The 19,929-nt window shown below is 42.3% G+C and overlaps 1 protein-coding gene across 4 annotated transcripts; it reads left to right on the forward strand.

The window, feature by feature from the left end:
• The first annotated feature begins 1,246 nt into the window (after window positions 1-1,246).
• cln6a (CLN6 transmembrane ER protein a) lies at window positions 1,247-18,562 on the forward strand. Of its 4 annotated transcripts, none has more exons than XM_061702896.1 (8): window positions 1,247-1,423; window positions 3,967-4,093; window positions 4,200-4,298; window positions 4,457-4,645; window positions 14,297-14,352; window positions 16,355-16,474; window positions 17,689-17,963; window positions 18,065-18,562. In XM_061702896.1, exons 1-7 carry the CDS (start codon window positions 1,362-1,364, stop codon window positions 17,957-17,959), a joined length of 924 nt encoding a protein of 307 aa, XP_061558880.1. In that variant the 5' UTR covers window positions 1,247-1,361; the 3' UTR covers window positions 17,960-17,963; window positions 18,065-18,562. The 4 variants fall into 4 exon arrangements, with proteins under 4 accessions (XP_061558880.1, XP_061558889.1, XP_061558897.1 ...); XM_061702905.1 differs by having other exon boundaries at window positions 3,970-4,093; XM_061702913.1 differs by having other exon boundaries at window positions 1,251-1,306.
• The last annotated feature ends 1,367 nt before the right edge of the window (window positions 18,563-19,929 follow it).

Consider the following 19,929-nt stretch of genomic DNA (forward strand, 5'->3'; position numbering starts at 1 on the left):
GTCATTCTTCAAAATAAGAAAGAGGAACTTTGTACAAATATCATATTATGTATGCCAACCTTTTTCACCCAAAGAAAGAAATTTCAAAAATCTCCCCCCAAATGAAACAGTTTGCTAAACAAACTTGAAATCTACACTAAAGCATTAAAATTAATTAAAAGACCAAAAGAACAGACACTATATCTTGAAGGGATTCCCCACCACATTAATATAATATATATTTCCTAACTTTCTCAATGTATTATCATTGATTTACTTAATGTATATAATTGTTTACTTTACCCATGTGCATTTTTATTTATTTATTATTATAAATTTTATTTTATTTAAATTGTATTTATTTATGTTTATTTTACTTGTCATCTTTGTTTCTATTGTAATGTGGCCATCCTCCCTTGGCAGTTATGTCATCATGTTGTAAAGACTTGTTGCCATGTTTGTATTTTATAAATTGTTAAAAATATATATATATTTTTAAAAAAGACACAGTCTGGTCCGCCATGCTTTCTCTTTCTCTCTTCCACAACACTATTAGCCACGACACGACGGCCACATGACGCCAAAGTCGACGTCATTTTAAGTAGTTACGCCTCTTCCCTCAGGTACGCCTCTTTCCAAAGTTACGCCTCCTCCCTTCATGCTGCAGAGGACCTAGGAAGTTCCAAATATAGAGAAGAGATGCACCCAACATATGATACACACCCTTAAAGCCATAATATGAATAGGTCGATACGACACGCCCCTTTTAAACTGGGTGCATTCGGCACGCTAAACTACGGGGGACATAGTCGTCAGTGCATTCCATGTGTCTGGATGGCAAGAAAACCGAACGACCAGGGATGTCGCTACATTGTGCTCCATACGGTTGCGTACCAGTTGTACACGAATTGCAACAAGGGAATTCGGGGTAACCTTTCACAGGTCAAACATTTTTTTTTTCAAATGTTATTTATTGATAGCACACGCTTTTTACGTTGACAAAAAAGTAAATCTAGTGAAAATCAGTTGCGAAATGAGCAGGTTACGACTTCATTTTAATGTGCATGCATTGCATTTGATGGAATCGTCGACCTTTCCAACATGGCCGCCATGTCGTTACGTTTGTTAGCCGGGAAGTTGGGATTGTATCTAGTATCTAGTCTGTTCATCTCTGATTAGCCGCTAAGAAAAAAAGCCTTCCCTGTGCTACATCTCAGGTGCATAATGATTGGTTGACAACTCATCGGGGCGGGGTCAAGACAGTAAATAGGAAGTGAAGGACTTGTGACAGAAAGATGAGTGTTCTGCTGTAAACTTTTAATACCACGTAGGCTTCCACTTTTGCATTTTCATTTTTATTCTTATCCAGCACCGCGTCGAACATGCAGCCAATTCGGAAACGGCGGGACAAAGATTTTACGTTTCGAACAAATACACCAAATAGGTTGGTTGGTTCGATCAAAGCATTTTGCTCACGGTGGCTTGACACCACAACCAACATTAGATTTGGTATAGCTTGTCGTTTGCATTTCACTCACTTACATATTTATCTGTTGTGCTTCTTTGCCCTCATGTGCGACACTATAACAACGTTGTGGGCGTGTTTGCGTTTCCCGAATTTAAACAATTAACCATGGTAGTACCTGTAGTGGCGTCATACATTTCTCGTGCAGTTCTGCTTAAAGTGTGGTCATTTGATGAGGGATTTTTAATTTTTAGCCATATTTATTGATTACAGTAAAGATGTAAGTTGGCTACTGTATAAGTGTGTACGTGTTTTCTTGGTATTGACAGCTGTCAAGTTCCTTTTACATCAGTGGATACAGTCATCATCCAATTTTTGTACTCTAGTAAAATATAAAAAAAAAAAAAAAAAAAGATTTTTTTAAAAACCCAAGCTCATGTGTCAATTAATTTATCTGTTAACTACCTAAACAGCCCTGAATATATTTCATGTTGTATACAACTAAACTAGTCTCACCAATGTTTATTCAGCAATGTGCACAGGGCAAGACAGACTGAAATATACCATGTTAATTTCCTGTCATCTGTGGACTGGAGCGGGCACTGAGGACGGTTGGTGCGGGGCTGCGGCCGGCCGTTTGTCTTGTTGGCTTTCTCGGTGTTGGCATAGACGTGTTTTGTGATTTCGCTTGCCTAGTTGACTGGGAGTTGGCTTCGCTGTGGCTCCGTGCGTTGTGGGCTGAGGCTCGGGGCGCGTCGCGCACTGCACGTTATGGGGGCCTCTTTTGTGCGGTGTGGTCTTGTTCCAGGTATTGCACTGCGGCAGCAGGTCATTGATTTTGGCGGGGTTGGGGCGTACTTTTGTTCGCCGCTGTTGGGGGTGGGCGCGTCTTCGTGCACGTTCTTCGTTGGCTTTCGCCACGCTTCTTCTTCGGGATGGGCAGACTGTGAGCGTAGGGGCTGAGGGGGCCGGGTTTTTTGTGTTTGGGCGGTTCCTGAGGGGGTCCCGGTTCCAGAAATAAGCAGAGGGGGTATTTCAAACTCCCCTGTTGCACAGCAAAACGGTTCTAGCACAAAGCTATCCAGATCTACCATTCTGCAAGGCCATGCAGCTCAACAGGACAGGTTAAAAAAAAAAATACTTTTATTTGTCTTTACCTGCTATTCCCCTTAAATTACAAGTAATTTAACTGTCATGAACGGAACAGAGGATAGACAAAAATTCACGACTCCAAAACAAATGGACAGTTTCAAAGAGAGAGGTTTCATATACAGGCAGAGGTCGGTACACAGGCAGGCAAGCCAAAAAAGGCAACAGCATCCAAAAACGTGAGGCAAAAAGGTAAGGTTGATAATTGGAACAGGGTCTAGTCTTACTGTGAGTCTGTGACGTGGAAACAAGGAATGCTGGAACGTGACAACAAGATACAGCGAACTGGCGACTAGAAAGAATGAGACGAGGTTAAATGCAAGGGGTAATTAGGGTGAACGAGGCACAGGTGGTGAAGATGCTCTCAGGAACATGTGTGTATGAAACGGGGGGAAGACAAAACCGGAACACACACCCATGACATTAACAAAAACAAGCAAAACAAAAATGATGTCAGTCATTCAGAGATGTGAACATTGAACAGGGTCAAACTGACCCAAAAGTTGAGTATACTTAATTTTATCTCAACTGGTCACTTGCAATTACAACCCCAATTCCAATGAAGTTGGGACGTTGTGTTAAACATAAATAAAAACAGAATACAATGATTTGCAAATCATGTTCAACCTATATTTAATTGAATACACTACAAAACACGCTAGTAAAAGAGTGCGGGTACTAGACTGGAATTGCCTGCAATTCAGACCTGTCTCCCATTGAAAATGTCCGGCGCATTATGAAGCATAAAATGCGACAACGGACACCCCGGACTGTTGAACAGCTGAAGCTGTACATCAAGCAAGAATGCGAAAGAATTCCACCTACAAAGCTTCAACAATTAGTGTCCTCAGTTCCCAAACGTTTATTGAATGTTGTTAAAAGAAAAGCTGATGTATCACAGTGGTAAACATGACCCTGTCCCAGCTTTTTTGGAACGTGTTTCAGGCATAAGATTCTAAGTTAATTAGTATTAGCTAAAAACAATAAAGTTTATCAGTTTGAACATTAAATATCTTGTATTTGTAATGTATGCAATTAAGTATAGGTTGAACATGATTTGCAAATCATTGTATTCTGTTTTTATTTACGTTTAACACAAAGTCCCAACTTCATTGGAATTCGGGTTGTATGTTTTTTTTTTAGGTAAAAACAAGAAAATATGGATCAGCTATGTGTATCTTTGTGTGGATCAGGGTGACATTAGAATATTAAGTAGGCCTACTTAACACTTAATTTTTTTGTTTAAAAAAATTTTTTTTTTTTCACTATTTCACAGATGTGAATTACACATGAAGTAGGCTTGACTGTTCCACTGATCCAAAACTAATCTTTATGCATGCTGAATTTGGTTTAACTGGATTTATCTGTTTTAGCAGCATACTTGGTTCGAAGCAGAACATGCCACAGAAAAAAAGAAGAAAAGAAGCTTTCCATTTAGACTTATGGTTCTGCCTGACCCTGCAGAACTGGATTCTAGACTTTGGACGGCCTATTGTCATGGCAAGAAATTCTCAATCCCTGTTGCTCGGGTTAATATTTTCTGTACTAATGTCGAATTTTCCATGAAACAATGACCACTTTCAGTTTCTTTGTGTACTGTACATAGATCATCCTTCCACTTGAGTGGTTTCCTCTGAACAAACCAAGTGCTGGAGACTATTTCCACATGGCCTACAATGTCATCACACCTTTCCTCATGCTTCGGGTAAGTGTAAGCACATTGTCAATACAAAACTGTCTTAAGATAGCTAGTATGCATTGATAAAAATGTTGAGAGAAATGATTTAAAATTAACTCCTGGAGCCACTAGACAGGATTTAGAGCCAAATTATTTTCAACATTTCTTGTCACTTTACCTGTTAGTTGATTGAGCGCAGTCCAAGGGTGCTGCCTTCCTCAGCAGTCTACCTCTGCATCATCACTTTTGTCATGGGAGCCAGCATCCACCTGGTAGGAGACTCCATCAACCACAGACTCATTCTGAGTGGCTACAAGCTCCATCTGTCAGTCAGAGAGAACCCGATCATGAGAGACCTCAAACCTCCTTCATTGGTAAGGCTCTGATTATGCCTGGGTCACGACAGTGTGAGCGATAGTATTTGAAACTATTTTCAGATATTCCTGCGGTGAGATAGAACTTTCTGTTTTTGTGAAAGTATGTTGAGCTTGCGTTTGTGTTTTGTTTGTCAGCACTATGGGAATACATGAGATATTTTTTAAAGCAGTGGTTCTCAAAATGGGGTCTTCGAGCCATATGTTTAGGGTTGCAAAATAATTTGTAATAAAATATGTCCACATTTAATTCCAAAAAGTGTAACTGTACCTACATATGGGGATCGGCACCCCAATAAAAGAAACACTTCCCGACCTTAGCTTTGAGCCAGTTACAAGCTCTATGATTGTGACATATCGTCACATAAGTCTAACATCTATTTGATGACAGTAGATCAATATTTCACTAAATTTTATTTAGTTAAGTTCCGTTCAGTTAAAATGTTCATGATTATTCATGTTGAATAATGACAAAAGAAATGTTATGAGTATTTTTATTATACTCATAGTGCTTCATCAATTGAGATTTCTATACATCTACACAAACAGTGCTGCTTCACCAACAATTAATTGCGATTTTACTTTCTTGTCCGCAGCGAGACTCATACCTATGCCCCTGATGCTCCAAAACCCAACGTCAGCTGCTACCACTATTTAGGGGTACACATGATGATAGTTATGTTTCCTGTTTTCCCCACAATGTGGAGAGCGATGCATTCAAAGTCCCTCGGAATTAACAGCGTTAAGCACAACACAACACTTATTGCTCTCACAGCTCTCCCCTACAGCAACAAACAACAATGAACACAAATGTAGAAAAGGCTCCAAAGTCATTTATCCTTTAAAACGGTACTAAACAGGCCCCAACAAATGGCATGTAAATTCAACACACCACAGAGAAGTGTAATATTGACAAAGCCGGAAAATTTGAATGGAAAAAAGAACCCGCTAAGTATATAAAATCAGGTTTCAAAACTTGTATAAAAAGGGCCACCTCTCAGCCCTCAGACGTTGTGGGCATGTCGAATGGATGCGCCAAAAGGAATCAAACATACTGACGGGTGATAGCTTATACGATATAAAATCACAATAGGAGGCTGTATTTCAAAATTGAATGGTTATTGTGGACTATAATCATAATAATAAGCACACAAGACAACTTAACCTCATTGTTGGTGACATAATGTCACAGCCCAACACGACACCTGACGACAGGGGGACGGTAGGAGGAAGCCCAGGTAGTTAGACAGTCGGCACTGCCCCATTCACGAGTATAAAGTTACCCACGAAGCCATGTTGTCTCTGGTAAAAGTATTCAAAACTGTCATAAAATGCGGACTGCAGAGTCGGCTGGTGGTAGTGTTGATCTTCAGCTTACCATCTGCGTGTGTCTTCAAAAAGTCAACCCATCGCTTTTTTATTCACTAGTATCAAGTTACCCACAGAGCCCGTTGTCTCTGGTGAAAGTTTACAAAACTATCCATTGTAAAATGCGCACTGCAGAGTCATGTTGATGTTCAGTCTGCCATCTGCGTGTGTCTTCAAAAAGTCAATCCATCAGCTTTTTTATTCACTCGTATGAACTTATGCATAAAGCCATGTTGTCTCTTGTGAAAGTTTGCAAAACCATCCATCGTAAAATGCGCACTGCTGAGTGAGGTGGTGGTGTTGATTTTCAGCTTGCCATCCACGTGTCTTTAAAAAAGCAATCCATCACTTGTTTTATTTCCTCATTTTTTGGGAGCTTAAAAAAATGTCATTAAGTCTTTGCATATGTTTTCAGCACTTATCTTGAAACATATTTAATGTATTTAGAAACAAAACATGGGTATCTGCTTGGAGTCCCTTGAAGCAAATCTGTTAAAATTAATAATTTATATTCCTTAAACCCTTGCTAATTGTGTACATATATAATATTTTTCTTCTATAGGTTTTGTTTGCGTGATTCGCGCATGCGCAGTGGCACGTGTGGCTCGCAAGGCAGTTTGTGATGCAATGAGTAGGAAGTCAAAGGAAAGCGTGTGTACGGTGCTGTGAGTTCATTCAGCAGTGTGTGTCATTGATACGCAATTAATGTTAGAATAATTCACGTAGCTTTTGTATTCATACGCGACGAAGACATAATAATTCACCCCTTGTTCTTACTCGGTTTTATCAATGGCGTTTTTTGAGTGTTTTATGTGACTTTGTGGAGTAAAACTACTGCCGATTGAGCAATGTCAAGCTAACGTCAGTCAGCGCAGTACTGCTGTAGTGGAAACTTGAGCGCCAAAATAAGAGCGTCCACTGGAAGTGCGGTGTTGGTTGTGTACCGTAATTTCTCATGTATAATGTGGACCCATGTATAATAGGCACCCCCAAAGTTGACCTCAAAATTCTGGAAAACCCTTCAACCTATGTATAATGCATTTTTACAATGCATAATTTTGCTTCTACCCATATGACCAAAACATGAAGTATGATCTGTATTTTGTTATCTTTTTTCAAATAATTATTCTGAAGTTAAGCACTTTATTTGAACACATAATACTTTTTTTTTTTTTTTTTTTTTTTTTTTTTACTTGATCTTATTTTGAAATTCACAGCCCTACTTTTATTTAGTAAATAAGAAAGGACAGTTGTGCTCATATGTTTGATTACCCAGGCAGAATTTGTAAGATGTGTACAATTCTTTAAAGAAAACATGAAGGACCAGGCGAAACACATTTAATTTTATTTTAATGGGATTCAAATTAAACTGTCGAGGATTTCAGAAAAGCATTATCATTGAACAAAACATAACCATAAAGAAATTAATGATGGGTGTTGTTCAGTCATCAGTCGTATTAAAAAAAGAAAAATAATATTTCACAAATTCTGCTGGGGTATGTAAACTTATGAGCACAATTGTACATATATGCAATCATATGTACCTCTGTCATATTGGAATGAAAGTGTAGGCTGCACATCTTTCCATAACCTCTAGGTGGCATACTAGAATGAAAGTGCACAACTTTCTCATAACCTCTAGGGGTCGGTGGCATATTGGAATGAAGGTGCACAGCTTTTTCATAACCTCTAGATAGCGGCATACATTTATAAAATCAGAAAGTCTTTTTCATTTTCTCCTATACCTATATGTAATGTGCACTATTGACTTTTGACAATTTTTTGGGGGGAAAAAATGCGCGTTGTACACAAGAAATTACGGGAAATGTCGCTGGCTTAACAGCATTCGATAGATTTATCTTGTAAAGTGTATTTTTCATTCTATTTTGTGTTTACTTGCTTATTGGTACTTTTTTGTCATTCATTTGTAGGAAACCACAAAAATCCATCCATCCATTTCCTGTACCGCTTATCCTCACTTCGGTCGTGGGTGTGCTGGAGTCAATCCCAGCTGACTCTGGGCGAGAGGCGGTGTACACCCTGAACTGGTCGCCAGCTAATCGCAGCGCACATATGAATAAACAACCATTCACACTCACGGACAATTTAAAACAACCATTCACACTCACGGACCATTTACAGTTTTCAATGAGCCTACCAGGAATGTTTTTGAAATGAAAACCGGAGTACCTGGAGAAGACCGACGCAAGCACGGGGAGAACATGCAAGACCACACAGGAGAGGTCAGAACTCTGAGGCAGATATATTAACCAGTCGTCCACCGTGCCGCCCCACACATATATATTTTCATTTATTTATTTGGGATTTATTTATTTTGGGATGTCCCGATCCAATCACAAGATCGGGTTTATTAATTTTAAACATTTATTTTAAATGTCTCAAAGTAACAAAAGAAAACAAGGATACAAATATCTTGCCAAATGGACAAGTAATAGCTTCATTTTGTCTTAAACAATGTAACTTTACGGGGTATTTTTAGTACCGGTATAATAAAGTATAAGTAACTGAAAGTGACACGCAGACACTGTGTTGCACACCAAGTCACACAGTCTCTGCTCTCCCTGAGCGTGCTTTAAACTCTTTAATGACACCCTAGGTGAAGTTTATCCATCCAGCCATCCATTCATTATCTAAGCCGCTTCTCCTCACAAGGGTCGCGGGAGCGCTGGAGCCTATCCCAGCGATCATCGGGCAGGAGGCGAGGTACACATTGCCAGCCAATCGCAGAGGTGTAGTTTACTAAACTAAACATGCAACAAAAATATTTACACACATTAGATATATAGATATAGATAGTGGAAGGGTGGACGACTGGTTAGCACATCTGCCTCACAGTTCTGAGGATTCGGGTTCAAATCCAGCCTTCCTGTGTGGAGAGACTCTGTATCGGAATATACTTGAAATCAAAGACTCAGACTCGGGTGCAAAAAATATGACACGATGTGGTTCTGTTGGCTTCATCAAGCCGTGATCTCCAGCTCTCACTGGAGCAGTTCGCAGCCGAGTGTGAAGCGGTTGGGATGAAAATCAGCACCTCCAAATCTGAGACCATGGTCCTCAATCGGAAAAGGGTGGAGTGCCCTCTCCAGGTCGGGGATGAGATCCTGCCCCAAGGAGAGGAATTCAAGTATCTTGGAGTCTTGTTCATGAGTGAGGGAAGAATTGAACAGGAGATCGACAGGCGGATTGGTTCAGCATCTGCATTGATGCAGACTTTGTATCGGTCCGTTGTGGTGAAGAAGGAGCTAAGCCGAAAGGCAAAGCTCTCAATTTGGACGCCTCCCTGGTGAGGTGTTCCGGGCATGTCTCACTGAGAGGAGACCCCAGGGACGACCCAGGACACGCTGGAGAGACAATATCTCCTGGCTGGCCTGGGAACGCCTTGGGATCACCCTGGAAGAACTGGATGAAGTGGCTGGGGAGAGGGAAGTTTGGGCTTCCCTGCTAAAGCTACTGCCCCCGCGACCCGACCTCGGATAAGCGGATGAAATTGGAAACTTGACAATTATTTTTTAACATGGAAAACATAGATTCAAATTTAAAGACATGCCCAATTAATATTAATTACCTAGTGAGGATAAGCAGTACAGAAATGGATGGATGGATGGATTAATGATAAACAGAAATACTCTGGCTGATTGATATACTGTTCACGCTTTGTTGGGGGTAGGAACAAATTTATTGAAGTGACCCCAGAGAACTGAAAAAATGACCAAAGCTGTCCAGAACACATGGAAGAAGCTAAAAGGGGGGAAATGGGAGAAAGACAGGTTAAGTTGTTGCTACTTTTGGTTTGCTTCTTTTAGATGTCGCAACAGCAAGATACAGTAATAAAATAAAGCAAATGTTCTATTTGATATTTTAAATTAATTATTTAAATTGTGTCATCCTATAAATTAAAGGCTACGTTAAAAACTTTTAGCTAACTAGCTGTTCGACTTTTTTGTAAACGGATGCAAATCTTTGAAGGAGAGGGGTGCCATATAAAAGCTCTCCTATTGGCTAGGGCTGGCCGTGGAGGGTGTGCGTGCGTGTGTGTGTGTGTGTGTGGGGGGGGGATTGTGGACCCAAAAAGTTTGAAATCCCTTGCTTTAAAGGTACAGTATGAGTGCTTAGGAGATACCATTTTGTCTATTGGGATTGAAGTGGACAACGTTTGTATATTGATGAAAACATTTGCATTTGTCCTGGTAAGGCCCCTCTGACAGCTTCTTCTGCTTGACCCAGCTTTGTATCCGCTTTTTCCATATTTGACTGAGACCACCCCTTTCCTCTGATTGGTTGTCTCCGTGTAGAAGACCCACTTGTGCGAGCACACGTTTGTTATGTTGACAGGCGCTGGCTTGGGAACAGCAAGGTAGGCAGAGATCTTCGGTAGTGATGTAGATAAGCTTGAGAAATTCGAATGACCTGATTTCAGGCCTCTCGGCAGATAAACATCTGGAGCTCAGGATTGCGTGAACGATTTTAATTTCTCTTTCACATTTACTGAGGGGCGGCACGGTGGCCGACTGGTTAGAGCGTCAGCCTCACAGTTCTGAGGACCCTGGTTCAATCCCCGCGGGGCCCCGCCTGTGTGGAGTTTGCATGTTCTCCCCGTGCCTGCGTGGGTTTTCTCCGAGCACTCCGGTTTCCTTCCACATCCCAAAAACATGCATTAATTGGAGACTCTAAATTGCCCGTAGGTGTGACTGTGCGTGCGAATGGTTGTTTGTTTGTATGTGCCCTGCGATTGGCTGGCAACCAGTTCAGGGTGTATTGGTGGACTTACTGAGGCCCCATAGAGGCAATAATTTAACAAATCTTAAGTGAGTAAAATTTGCATTATATGCTTTTAGGTGTGACTATTTTTTATATGCAAGTCATTTCCATGAAAGACTGTCTCAGATCCATCCACCTTGTTTAAATACAGTTGTCAATGGTCACAAAAGGTCAAAGTTACTTTTGTTTATTAAATCATTGTTGACACAAAAGCCTTCATTAATCACCTGGTTGCACTAACCAGTATGTACTAGGCTTTTTGCTACAACAATGTGACAACAAAGACCGCCGTATATCAGTAAACTAACTCATTATTGGACCAAGTGTATTATTGTGAGCTCATGATTGGCAAGAGTTTAGCGGCAAGAGTTTAGCGGCATTAATCATGATGCTAAATAACTTTTTTTTTCTCATCCGTTTAACTGGCTGCATAACGTGTCAGTTTTAATGGTCTTATCAGCCAAATTGTTACCCGCAGTGTGCATTTATGCATTAGCATTTTTAGTAACCTGCTGTGAAAGTTTTGATCACTGACTTTTAGCCTTGGGTATGGAGTCACAGTTATAGAGAAAGCCATGGCATGTATTTTAGTTTTCAACGTGAAGTTATGACACAGTCTTTTGATCCCGCCACACATTTATTTAGCATTTCTAGGTTTTGAGATGTCACCGCACACACATAAATCCCAGTGATGTATATAAATATATCAATGTGGGTTGTTCAGGATTTGTCATACACCGCTCACCTCATAGTGTAAACAAGATTTAAAATGAACTTAGAAGAAATGACAGTTAAAATTAAGCAGTCATTTGTTGTGCTAAATTCATATGGTATATACAAATGGGTATGGATCACCATCAAAATGTGTTCGTATAGAAAGGTAAACCTGCACATAAGAGGGAGTGCACTTATTTCCACCAGAGATCATCAATTTATTTGAGCATCGTCATTGCGATGTATGTGCTCGCAATACTCACGTGGTTGTACTGTGATATACAGTGAATCAACTGTAATATTAAAAGTGACCAGCAGAGGGACCTGTTTGGACCTGCGCCATTTCCTATTTCGCTCTTCAGAATGAAACGACTGTAGGCAGGCACGCGGCAGTTCGTAACTATGCGATGTGTGTTCAGGGACACAGTGTATTTTGTAATACTGTACATAATTGTAAAAATTGATTACTAGGAAAATTACTTGTATCGGAATGATTTAGTTAAATGTCCCATATTTTGGCTATTGAGACCTCCACAGAGCGAGTTTCTAATTTGGACTTTGTATAAAAGTGTCAATTTTAATGGGGGAAAAAAACCTTGGTTTTGTCATTCTACTGTGCTGGTAAGGCCGCTCTGACAGCTACTTCTGTTTGACCCAGTTTTGTATCCGCTTTGTCCATATTTGGCTGAGACCGCCCCATTTCTCTGATTTGTTGCCTCCATGTAGAAGACCCACTTGTGCGAGCACACGTTTGTTATGTTGATGCTGCGCTGGCTTGGGAGTGGAAAGGTAGGCAGAGATCTTCGGTACTGACGTAGATAAGTTTTAGAAATTCGAAAGACCTGATTTCAGGCCTCTCAGCAGAAAGAGGACAATTTTAATCACTCTTTCACGTTGACTGAGGCCCCATAGAGACAATATTAATTTAACAAATCTTAAGTGAACCGTTTGAGAGGTTATGTTTGTTCAAAACCAGTATGTTTTGTTAATAATGGAGTTTCACATTTCTTCTTTTCCTTTCGGCTTGTCCCATTGGGGTCGCCACAGCGCGTCCATGTAAGCCTCTCTCCTGCATCCTCCTCTCTAGCACCAACTTCCCTCATGTCTTTCCTCACTCCATCTATCAGCCTTTTTTTAGGTCTTCCTCGAGCTATCTTGCCTGGCAGCGCCATCCTCATCATCCTTCTACCAGCATACTTACTCTCCTCTGCATGTGTCCAAACCATCGAACTCTCTACCTTTGTGTCCAAAACATCTAACCTTGGCTGTCCATCTGATGAGCTAATTTCTAATCCTATCCAACCTTGTCACTCCGAGAGAGAACCTCAACATCTACTGTATATTTCTGCCACCTGCAGCTCTGCTTCCTGTTGTCTCTTCAGTGCCACTGTCTCTAATACGTACATCATGGCTGGCCTCAACACTGTTTTATAAACTTTGGCCTTCATCCTAGCAGAGACTCTTTTGTCACCTGACACCTTCCTGCACCCATTACAACCTGCTTGGACCCGTTTCTTCACTTCCTTACCACACTCCCCATTGCTCTGGACTGTTGACCCCAAGTATTTAAAGTCCTCCACCCTCGCTATCTCTTCTCCCTCAACTCCTGTTATTCATGCACATATATTCTGTCTTCGGCTAATCTTATTTCCTCTCATTTCCAGTGCATGCCTCCACCTTTCTAAATGTTCTTCCACCTGCTACCTGCTTTTGCTGCAGATCACGTCTGCTACGTCTTCTTTGGGGATTCCAGTCTAACCTCCTCTGTCAACCTATCCATCACCACTGCAAAGCAGAAGGAGCTCAGGGCTGATCCCTGATGCAGTCCCACCTCCACCTTAAACTCCTCTGTTACACCTACAGCACACCTCACCACTGTTTTTCTGCCCTCTTACTGTACTATTCGAACATACTTCTCTGCCACTCCAGACTTCTACATGGAGTACCACAGTTCTTCTCTGGGTACTGTGTCATAGGCTTTTTCTAGAACTACAAAGACACAATGTAGCTCCTTCTGACCTTCTCTGTACTTCATCAACACCCTCAAGGCAAATAATACATCTGTGGTACTCTTCCTTGGCATGAAACCATACAGTTGCTTGCAAATTCTGTCCTGAGTCTACCTCCACTACTCTTTCCTAAAACTTCCTTGTGTTGCTCAACAACTTTATTCCTCTATAGTTCCCACAGCTCTGCAAATCACCCTTGTTCTTAAAAATGGGCAGCAGCACACTTCCCCCTATTCCTCAGGCATCTTCTCACCTGCTAGAATTCTGTTGAGCAACCTGGTCAAAAACTCTAGTCATAGCTACTTCCTGGTCCACCACACTACTTTTACTTTTCTCATTTTCCTCATTCATCATTCATCAACACCTCAAAGTATTCTTTCCATTCTTTCAAATGCACTGTTTAAAGCAGGTAAGCTCAAAGCCTCAGGCTTCACTGCCTTTTTGTGACACTTTTCTATTTCATATATTTAAAAGAAGGCAGTTCAGCTTCAATTGTTGTATAACTTCCTTTAAGATTTCATTTCTTTGGTATTTTTGTCCCACCAAAGTCCTTGTAAATTCATGCAAAAAAGTGTGACTGATTTATAATTGAACAGTCATTTTCCAACATCGTTGCAGCCACTTTCTGTACAGTACACACAAAAGGTAAAGTGCGGTAGGTGTCACTGTTGCAGACGGAAGAGAGAACGATGCTGCATTCACACGTAATTATTTTTAAAAAAACACGTAATTTGAGATGAATGTGTTTTAATGATGCAGGCCTCTTTTTTATTTACAGATTGACTCTTTTGAGCTGCTGTATTATTATGACGAACATCTGGGACATTTAATGTGGTATGTCGTCACAATCATAGGGAATGAATGTATCCATCCATCCATTTTCCTCTGGAGTCAGACCTGGAGGTGGGGCTCGAAGGTGAGCGCCTGGTGGCTGGACCTGCACCCAAGAGGCCCGAAAGGGTAACATGGGTCCCCCTTCCCATGGGCTCACGCCCTGTGGGAGGGGCCATAGGGGTCAGGTGCAATGTGAGCTGGGCGGTGGCCAAAGGCAGGGAGCTTGGGGATCCGTTCACCGGTGACAGAATCTGGCTCTAGGGACGAGGAATGTCACTTCTCTGACAGGGAATGAGCCCGAGATGGTGTGTGAGGTTGAGAAGTTCCAACTAAATATTGTTGGGATCGCCTCCACACACGGCTTGGGCTCTGGTACCAGTCCTCTTGAGAGGGGTTGAGAGGGGTTCTTCTCTGGAGTTGTCCACGGTGAGAGGCGCTGACCAGGTGTGGATATACTTATTGCCCCCCGGCTTGGCGCCTGTACATTGGGGTTCAACCAGTTCACAAAACCCGGGTATGGGAGGAGTTCGGTGAGGCCATTTAGAACGACTTCTAGACGGCTTTGAGGAAATTCTGGTCCATCATCTGGCGTCTCAGGAGGGGGAAGCAGTGCACGGCTGACCTCGACTCGGGACATTGTGCGTCGGTGGGGTGAATAGTTCAACTCAACCAACACGCCTTCCCATGAGGAAACAGAGTCTGTGGTCACTGAGGCGGGCTCTCCTATCTCTGGGGTTGAGGTCATGCAAGGCCCCGGGGGTGGATGTGATTCGCCCAGAGTTCCTGAAGACTCTGGATTTTGTGGGGCTGTCCTGGTTGACACGCCTCTGAAACATCACGTGGACATCAGGGACTCTGCCTCTGGATTGGCAGACTTGGGTGGCCATCCCCTTTTTCAGAAGGGGGCCAACTACAGGGGATTACACTCTTCAGCCTCCCTGGTAAGGTCTATTCAGGGGTGCTGGAGAGGAGGGTCCATCGGGAAGTCGAATCTCAGATTCAGTTGGTTTTCGTCCTGGCCGTGGAACAATAGACCAGCTCTACACCCTCGTCAGAGTCCTCGATGGTGCATGGGAGTTCGCCCAACCAGTCTACATGTGTTTTGTGGACTTGGAGAAGGCGTTGAACCGTGTCCCTCCGGGAGTCCTATGGGGGGTGATTCGTGATCTCCAACTCTCACTGGAATGGTTTGTGTGAAGTGTGAAGCGGCTGGGATGAAAATCAGCACCTCCAAATCGGAGACCATGGTCCTCAGTGGGAAAAGGGTGGCGTGCCCTTTACAGGTAGGGGATGAGAGCCTCCCCCAAGTGGAGGAGTTCAAGTATCTTGGGGTCTTGTCCATGAGTGAGGGAAGAATGGAACGGGAGATTGACAGGCGGATCTGTGTAGCATCTGCAGTGATGCGGACTATGTATCGCTCCATTGTGGTGAAGAAGGGGCTAAGCTGAAAGGCGAAGCTCTCGATTTACCGGTCGATCTATGTTCCTACCCTCACCTATGGTTCACGAGCTGTGAGTCATGACCGAAAGAACACGATTCCGCATACAAGCGGCCGAAATTACCTTCCGCCGCAGGGTTTGCGGGTTCTCCCTTAGAGATACGGTGAGAAGCTCGGTCATCTGGGAGGGGCTCAGAGTAGAGTCGCTGCTCCTCCACATTGAGAGAAGCCAGATGACGTGGCTCGGGCATCTGATTAGGATGTCTCCTGGACGCCTCCCTGGTGAAGTGTTCCAGGCATGTCCCACTGGGAGGAGACCCCGGGGACGACCCAGGACACACTGGAGGGACTACGTCTCCTGGATAGCCTGGGAACGCCTCGGGATCCCCCCTGAAGAGCTGGATGAAGTGGCTGGGGAGAGGGAAGTCTGGGCTTCCCTGCTAAAGCTTCTGTCCCCGTGACCTGACCTCGGATAAGCACAAGAAAATGAATGGATGGATGGCTGGAAAGGGGAAATGATGAATATAACTCACCAGTGCAGTTCACCAATCTCTGGTGTTTTAGGTACATTCCCTTCTTCATCATTCTCTTCATCTACTTCACTGGATGTTTCACGGAGCCTACAGAGCAAAAGATTCCAGTCACAGGGCAGCTGTTACTTGCACCCAGCGCACTCTATTACTGGTCAGTTGTTATTTATATGGTGCCCCATCCTTCGGCGAGTTACTGTAAATAGACTTACCAAAGAAATCAAGCTGTATTTGTTTTTTGTTGTTGTTTTTTTACCATTGTCTTTATTAGATAACAATAGCTCCCAATTTAAAATAGAAAATTAAATGTATTCTTCATATTGTTACTGGCTGCCAAACAAATCATGCAAGTGACTATGGCGACCCCAGATGGGACAAACCACAAATTTGTAGCAATATTAATTGGGCATTGCTTAAAATTTGAATCGGGTAGCTTTTCCATTTTGACGGTTAATAGTAAGTTATTGTGAACGTGCATCTTACCCACTTGGAAGAGGTTGATTCATCAAATGAAGATTTTTTTCTGGATTTCACTCAATAACTGAGCAACGTTCTCCTTTTTTTCCTCATTTTATTTTGGCCTTCAGTCGTTTAGTTTGACAGCTAAGCAGGAAGTTTCATTCCTTCCATTAGTCACTGGCCATAACATGCATTAGGTGGATTGGCATTAGTACTTTCATTATATTTAGGATTATCAGAACAAAAATAAACACTAGGCGATTGTCTTTTGATCATAAAACTGCATCTTACCGGCTACCTTTTTGGATTGTGTGTGTCAGCTGTGCCTCCAAACGCTGGTAATGATTTCAAAGCAAACTCAACAAGTGGAGCACGCTTTACAGATTTTATTGAACACAAAAACCACGCAAGCGTGAATCAATGCAAATAACCAAAGGCGACCTCTAGTATAATTATATTGAAGGTGATTCCCCCCCGATTTTAATGCACCGCCTGGAGGCTACAAAGACCCCAAATGCCTCATAAGCAAGTTGGCCTTGATTTGGCGAAACAACCTTCATATTACTACGTAGCAAAAATCTGCTATATCTTTGCTGCACAGCCAGACTTATTGGATTTGTTTTTTATTGGTAAGGGTACTCTCATCCCTTCCACCTCTGACAAACTGTGCAAGACTTACCTCCAAGGACAAATGTTATGGGACTTTTGAACATCATTGAATGTTCAGTGAGATAACACTGTTTGGACAAGGCAGGATCTGTCTCACCTTCCTACTAGTTTATAATTTAAATTATTAACCATCTGCATGCTTCTTTGTTGTCTAGGCTCTTGTGAATGTCCAGCTTGTCTTTATTTGCAGTGGTATTGTGGCATGAGGTAATTTTTTTCTTTCTTCCATCTATACCACAGGTACTTGGTCACTGAAGGACAAATCACTGAACTCTTTCTCCTCACCTTCCTTGCAATGGTGGCTGTGGTGATTTATCAACGGCATAATGGCCTGAGCCCAGACTGCAATGGTCTGTTCTTGTTCTATAGTTTCAGTGTTACTGTGCTTCTGGTGGCACTCTGGGTTGTCTCTCTATGGAATGACCCGGTGCTACGCAAAAAGTACCCTGGATTGATCTATGTTCCGGAACCCTGGTCCTACTACCTGTTACATGTAAAGAATTGGAGGTGACCAGGTTTGTACATACGATCATTTTGACAGGTGATTTCATGCGTTTACTTCATAGCGCCTTTTATGTCAGCTTGAAATGTAATTCCTTTCCCCTTCTCTTTTCAGATATAATAGCCTGTGACCAAGTAACAACAAGGTCTATGTTCCAAAAATTCTCTTACACCTGTTTTACAAAGTGTTAATAATGTTTTGTATTACGTATTACTTGCATTATCTTTTAGACACCACTCTGTTAAAAGTAGAGTTTGCAGTTTATAAAAAACAAACACTTTTTGTCATATATGTTAGAACTGTCTGTATGACCTGACAGTAAAATATTATTAAAATTATCTTTTGAAAAATCATCCCACTCAGGTGCCATTTTATGCCTCTAATTTTAATTATTATCTTACAATTTGTCACGGCACGACAACACTAGCCAATCAGAGACTACAGACAGGAAGCATGACCGAATAGTGTGTCAAATACTTGCACACCGTACACATGCAGCCTGTTAATAATATAAATGATGCCAGTATCAGCAGTATGTTGGATATTAAAGAAAAGAAAGAAACAACCTCAGGGATCGCGTTTGATGTCCGTCCTGCGTCTGAGACGCACAAAAATGAGCAGGTACGCATGATGTAAAATGAATCTGCGTCTGAGCATTCAATGCTATGGATTAAAGTATTCCAGCGTGGTGCTGGAAATCCGATGTACAAAATTTTTTTATTTTATTTTTTTATTTTTTATTTTTTATTTTTAATACAAGACAGGGCTCTAGAGTGCGACGAATATGGTGGCATATGTGCCCTAATTTCTGAATGTTGCGGCTGTAGCGTATACGGATTAAATAAAAAAGTAATTAATTTCTGAGAAAAGAATGAGCTGGAAGCGATGCCTGCGTTACTTCCGGTTTAGCGTAATTTTAAATTACAGCGTTATAAATGAAGCTATTTTCTAGTAAAGGGGGCACCACGTCACTTTTTATGTGGATAGAATTGGGGGAAAGTGACAAGAAACCTTTTAATCAATCTCGTCATCCAAAGGTTGCTACACTTTCTGAAATTTTGATAAGAGTTCTAGACGGCCAGAGGTTTCCTTCCTCGAACCCAAACACACACAACAATACAGGTAGTGAATTTTATGGAAAATGTAATGATTTAACATGAGGAATCTACAGGGAAGCAATACAGAAAAACACAAAACAAACAAAGTACAGGCGAACATTGGCAAAGGAAACTGACTTGTGATGTGAGATTGGTAGAATGAGCGTGTAGTGACAATGCATGTAGCTGGCGATTCCTGTTCTCGTTAATTTAAAACCCAAATATGCACTAATCTGTACTTTTAGTAGACCGCAAGTTTGACTTACGTGTGTTGACCAATTCAGGCAGATGGGTCGACCTTCCAGGGGTTGGCAAGAGCGCTCACGAGGGATGGTTTACAGGAAAAGGAAGCAAAGAGAAAAAGACGCACTTCAAGTGCAGGTTGGCCGTCGCGCTGGAAGTGGCAATGCTTACCACGTGGTCAGGGAAAGCTCACACCGCAATTCCTTCCCAACGGAGCCTCGTTCGTGAACTGCCCCACACCCAAAAGGATAGCTTTGGAGAGCTGGCAGGTGCTCCATGCTGTCCACGCTTGGCAGCGCAGCAGGAAAGTTCGGTGTCTCCCAGCCTCCGCCACCTCGTAATGAGAGGTTGGGGGCTCCCTGGGCTGGGCCAGGCCTTCGGCAGGTGAAACAACAAGAGAGTGAGAAAGAGCAAGAGCGAGAGACAAAGGAGCTTCAGCGTTTTTATCCGCTTCAGAGAGCAAGGCCAGCCCCTTTTGACCAAATGGAAGGCAGACTGCGCCGCTAGAATTGCATTGCTGTCCATTTTTGAGAAACTTTAGGTGGGGTAGCTTGGCAGCGTAGCTACAGCAGTCAGCGAGACGGGGAAGGCACGGCAGGAACACTGGAGACGGGGAAGAACACAATCGGGTGAGTACAG

The sequence above is a fragment of the Phycodurus eques genome, chromosome 2 (assembly GCF_024500275.1).
Source record: "Phycodurus eques isolate BA_2022a chromosome 2, UOR_Pequ_1.1, whole genome shotgun sequence".
NCBI lineage: Eukaryota > Metazoa > Chordata > Actinopteri > Syngnathiformes > Syngnathidae > Phycodurus > Phycodurus eques.

What these genes read in the sequence shown, in the direction of transcription:
- cln6a (XM_061702896.1), top strand. Translation starts at nt 1,362, where the DNA reads ATGCAGCCAATTCGGAAACGGCGGGACAAAGATTTTACGTTTCGAACA. An exon ending in CACCTTTCCTCATGCTTCGG is followed by an intron (nt 4,299 to 4,456) that starts GTAAGTGTAAGC and finishes TTTACCTGTTAG; the next exon opens with TTGATTGAGCGCAGTCCAAG. An exon ending in CCCAGCGCACTCTATTACTG is followed by an intron (nt 16,475 to 17,688) that starts GTCAGTTGTTAT and finishes TCTATACCACAG; the next exon opens with GTACTTGGTCACTGAAGGAC.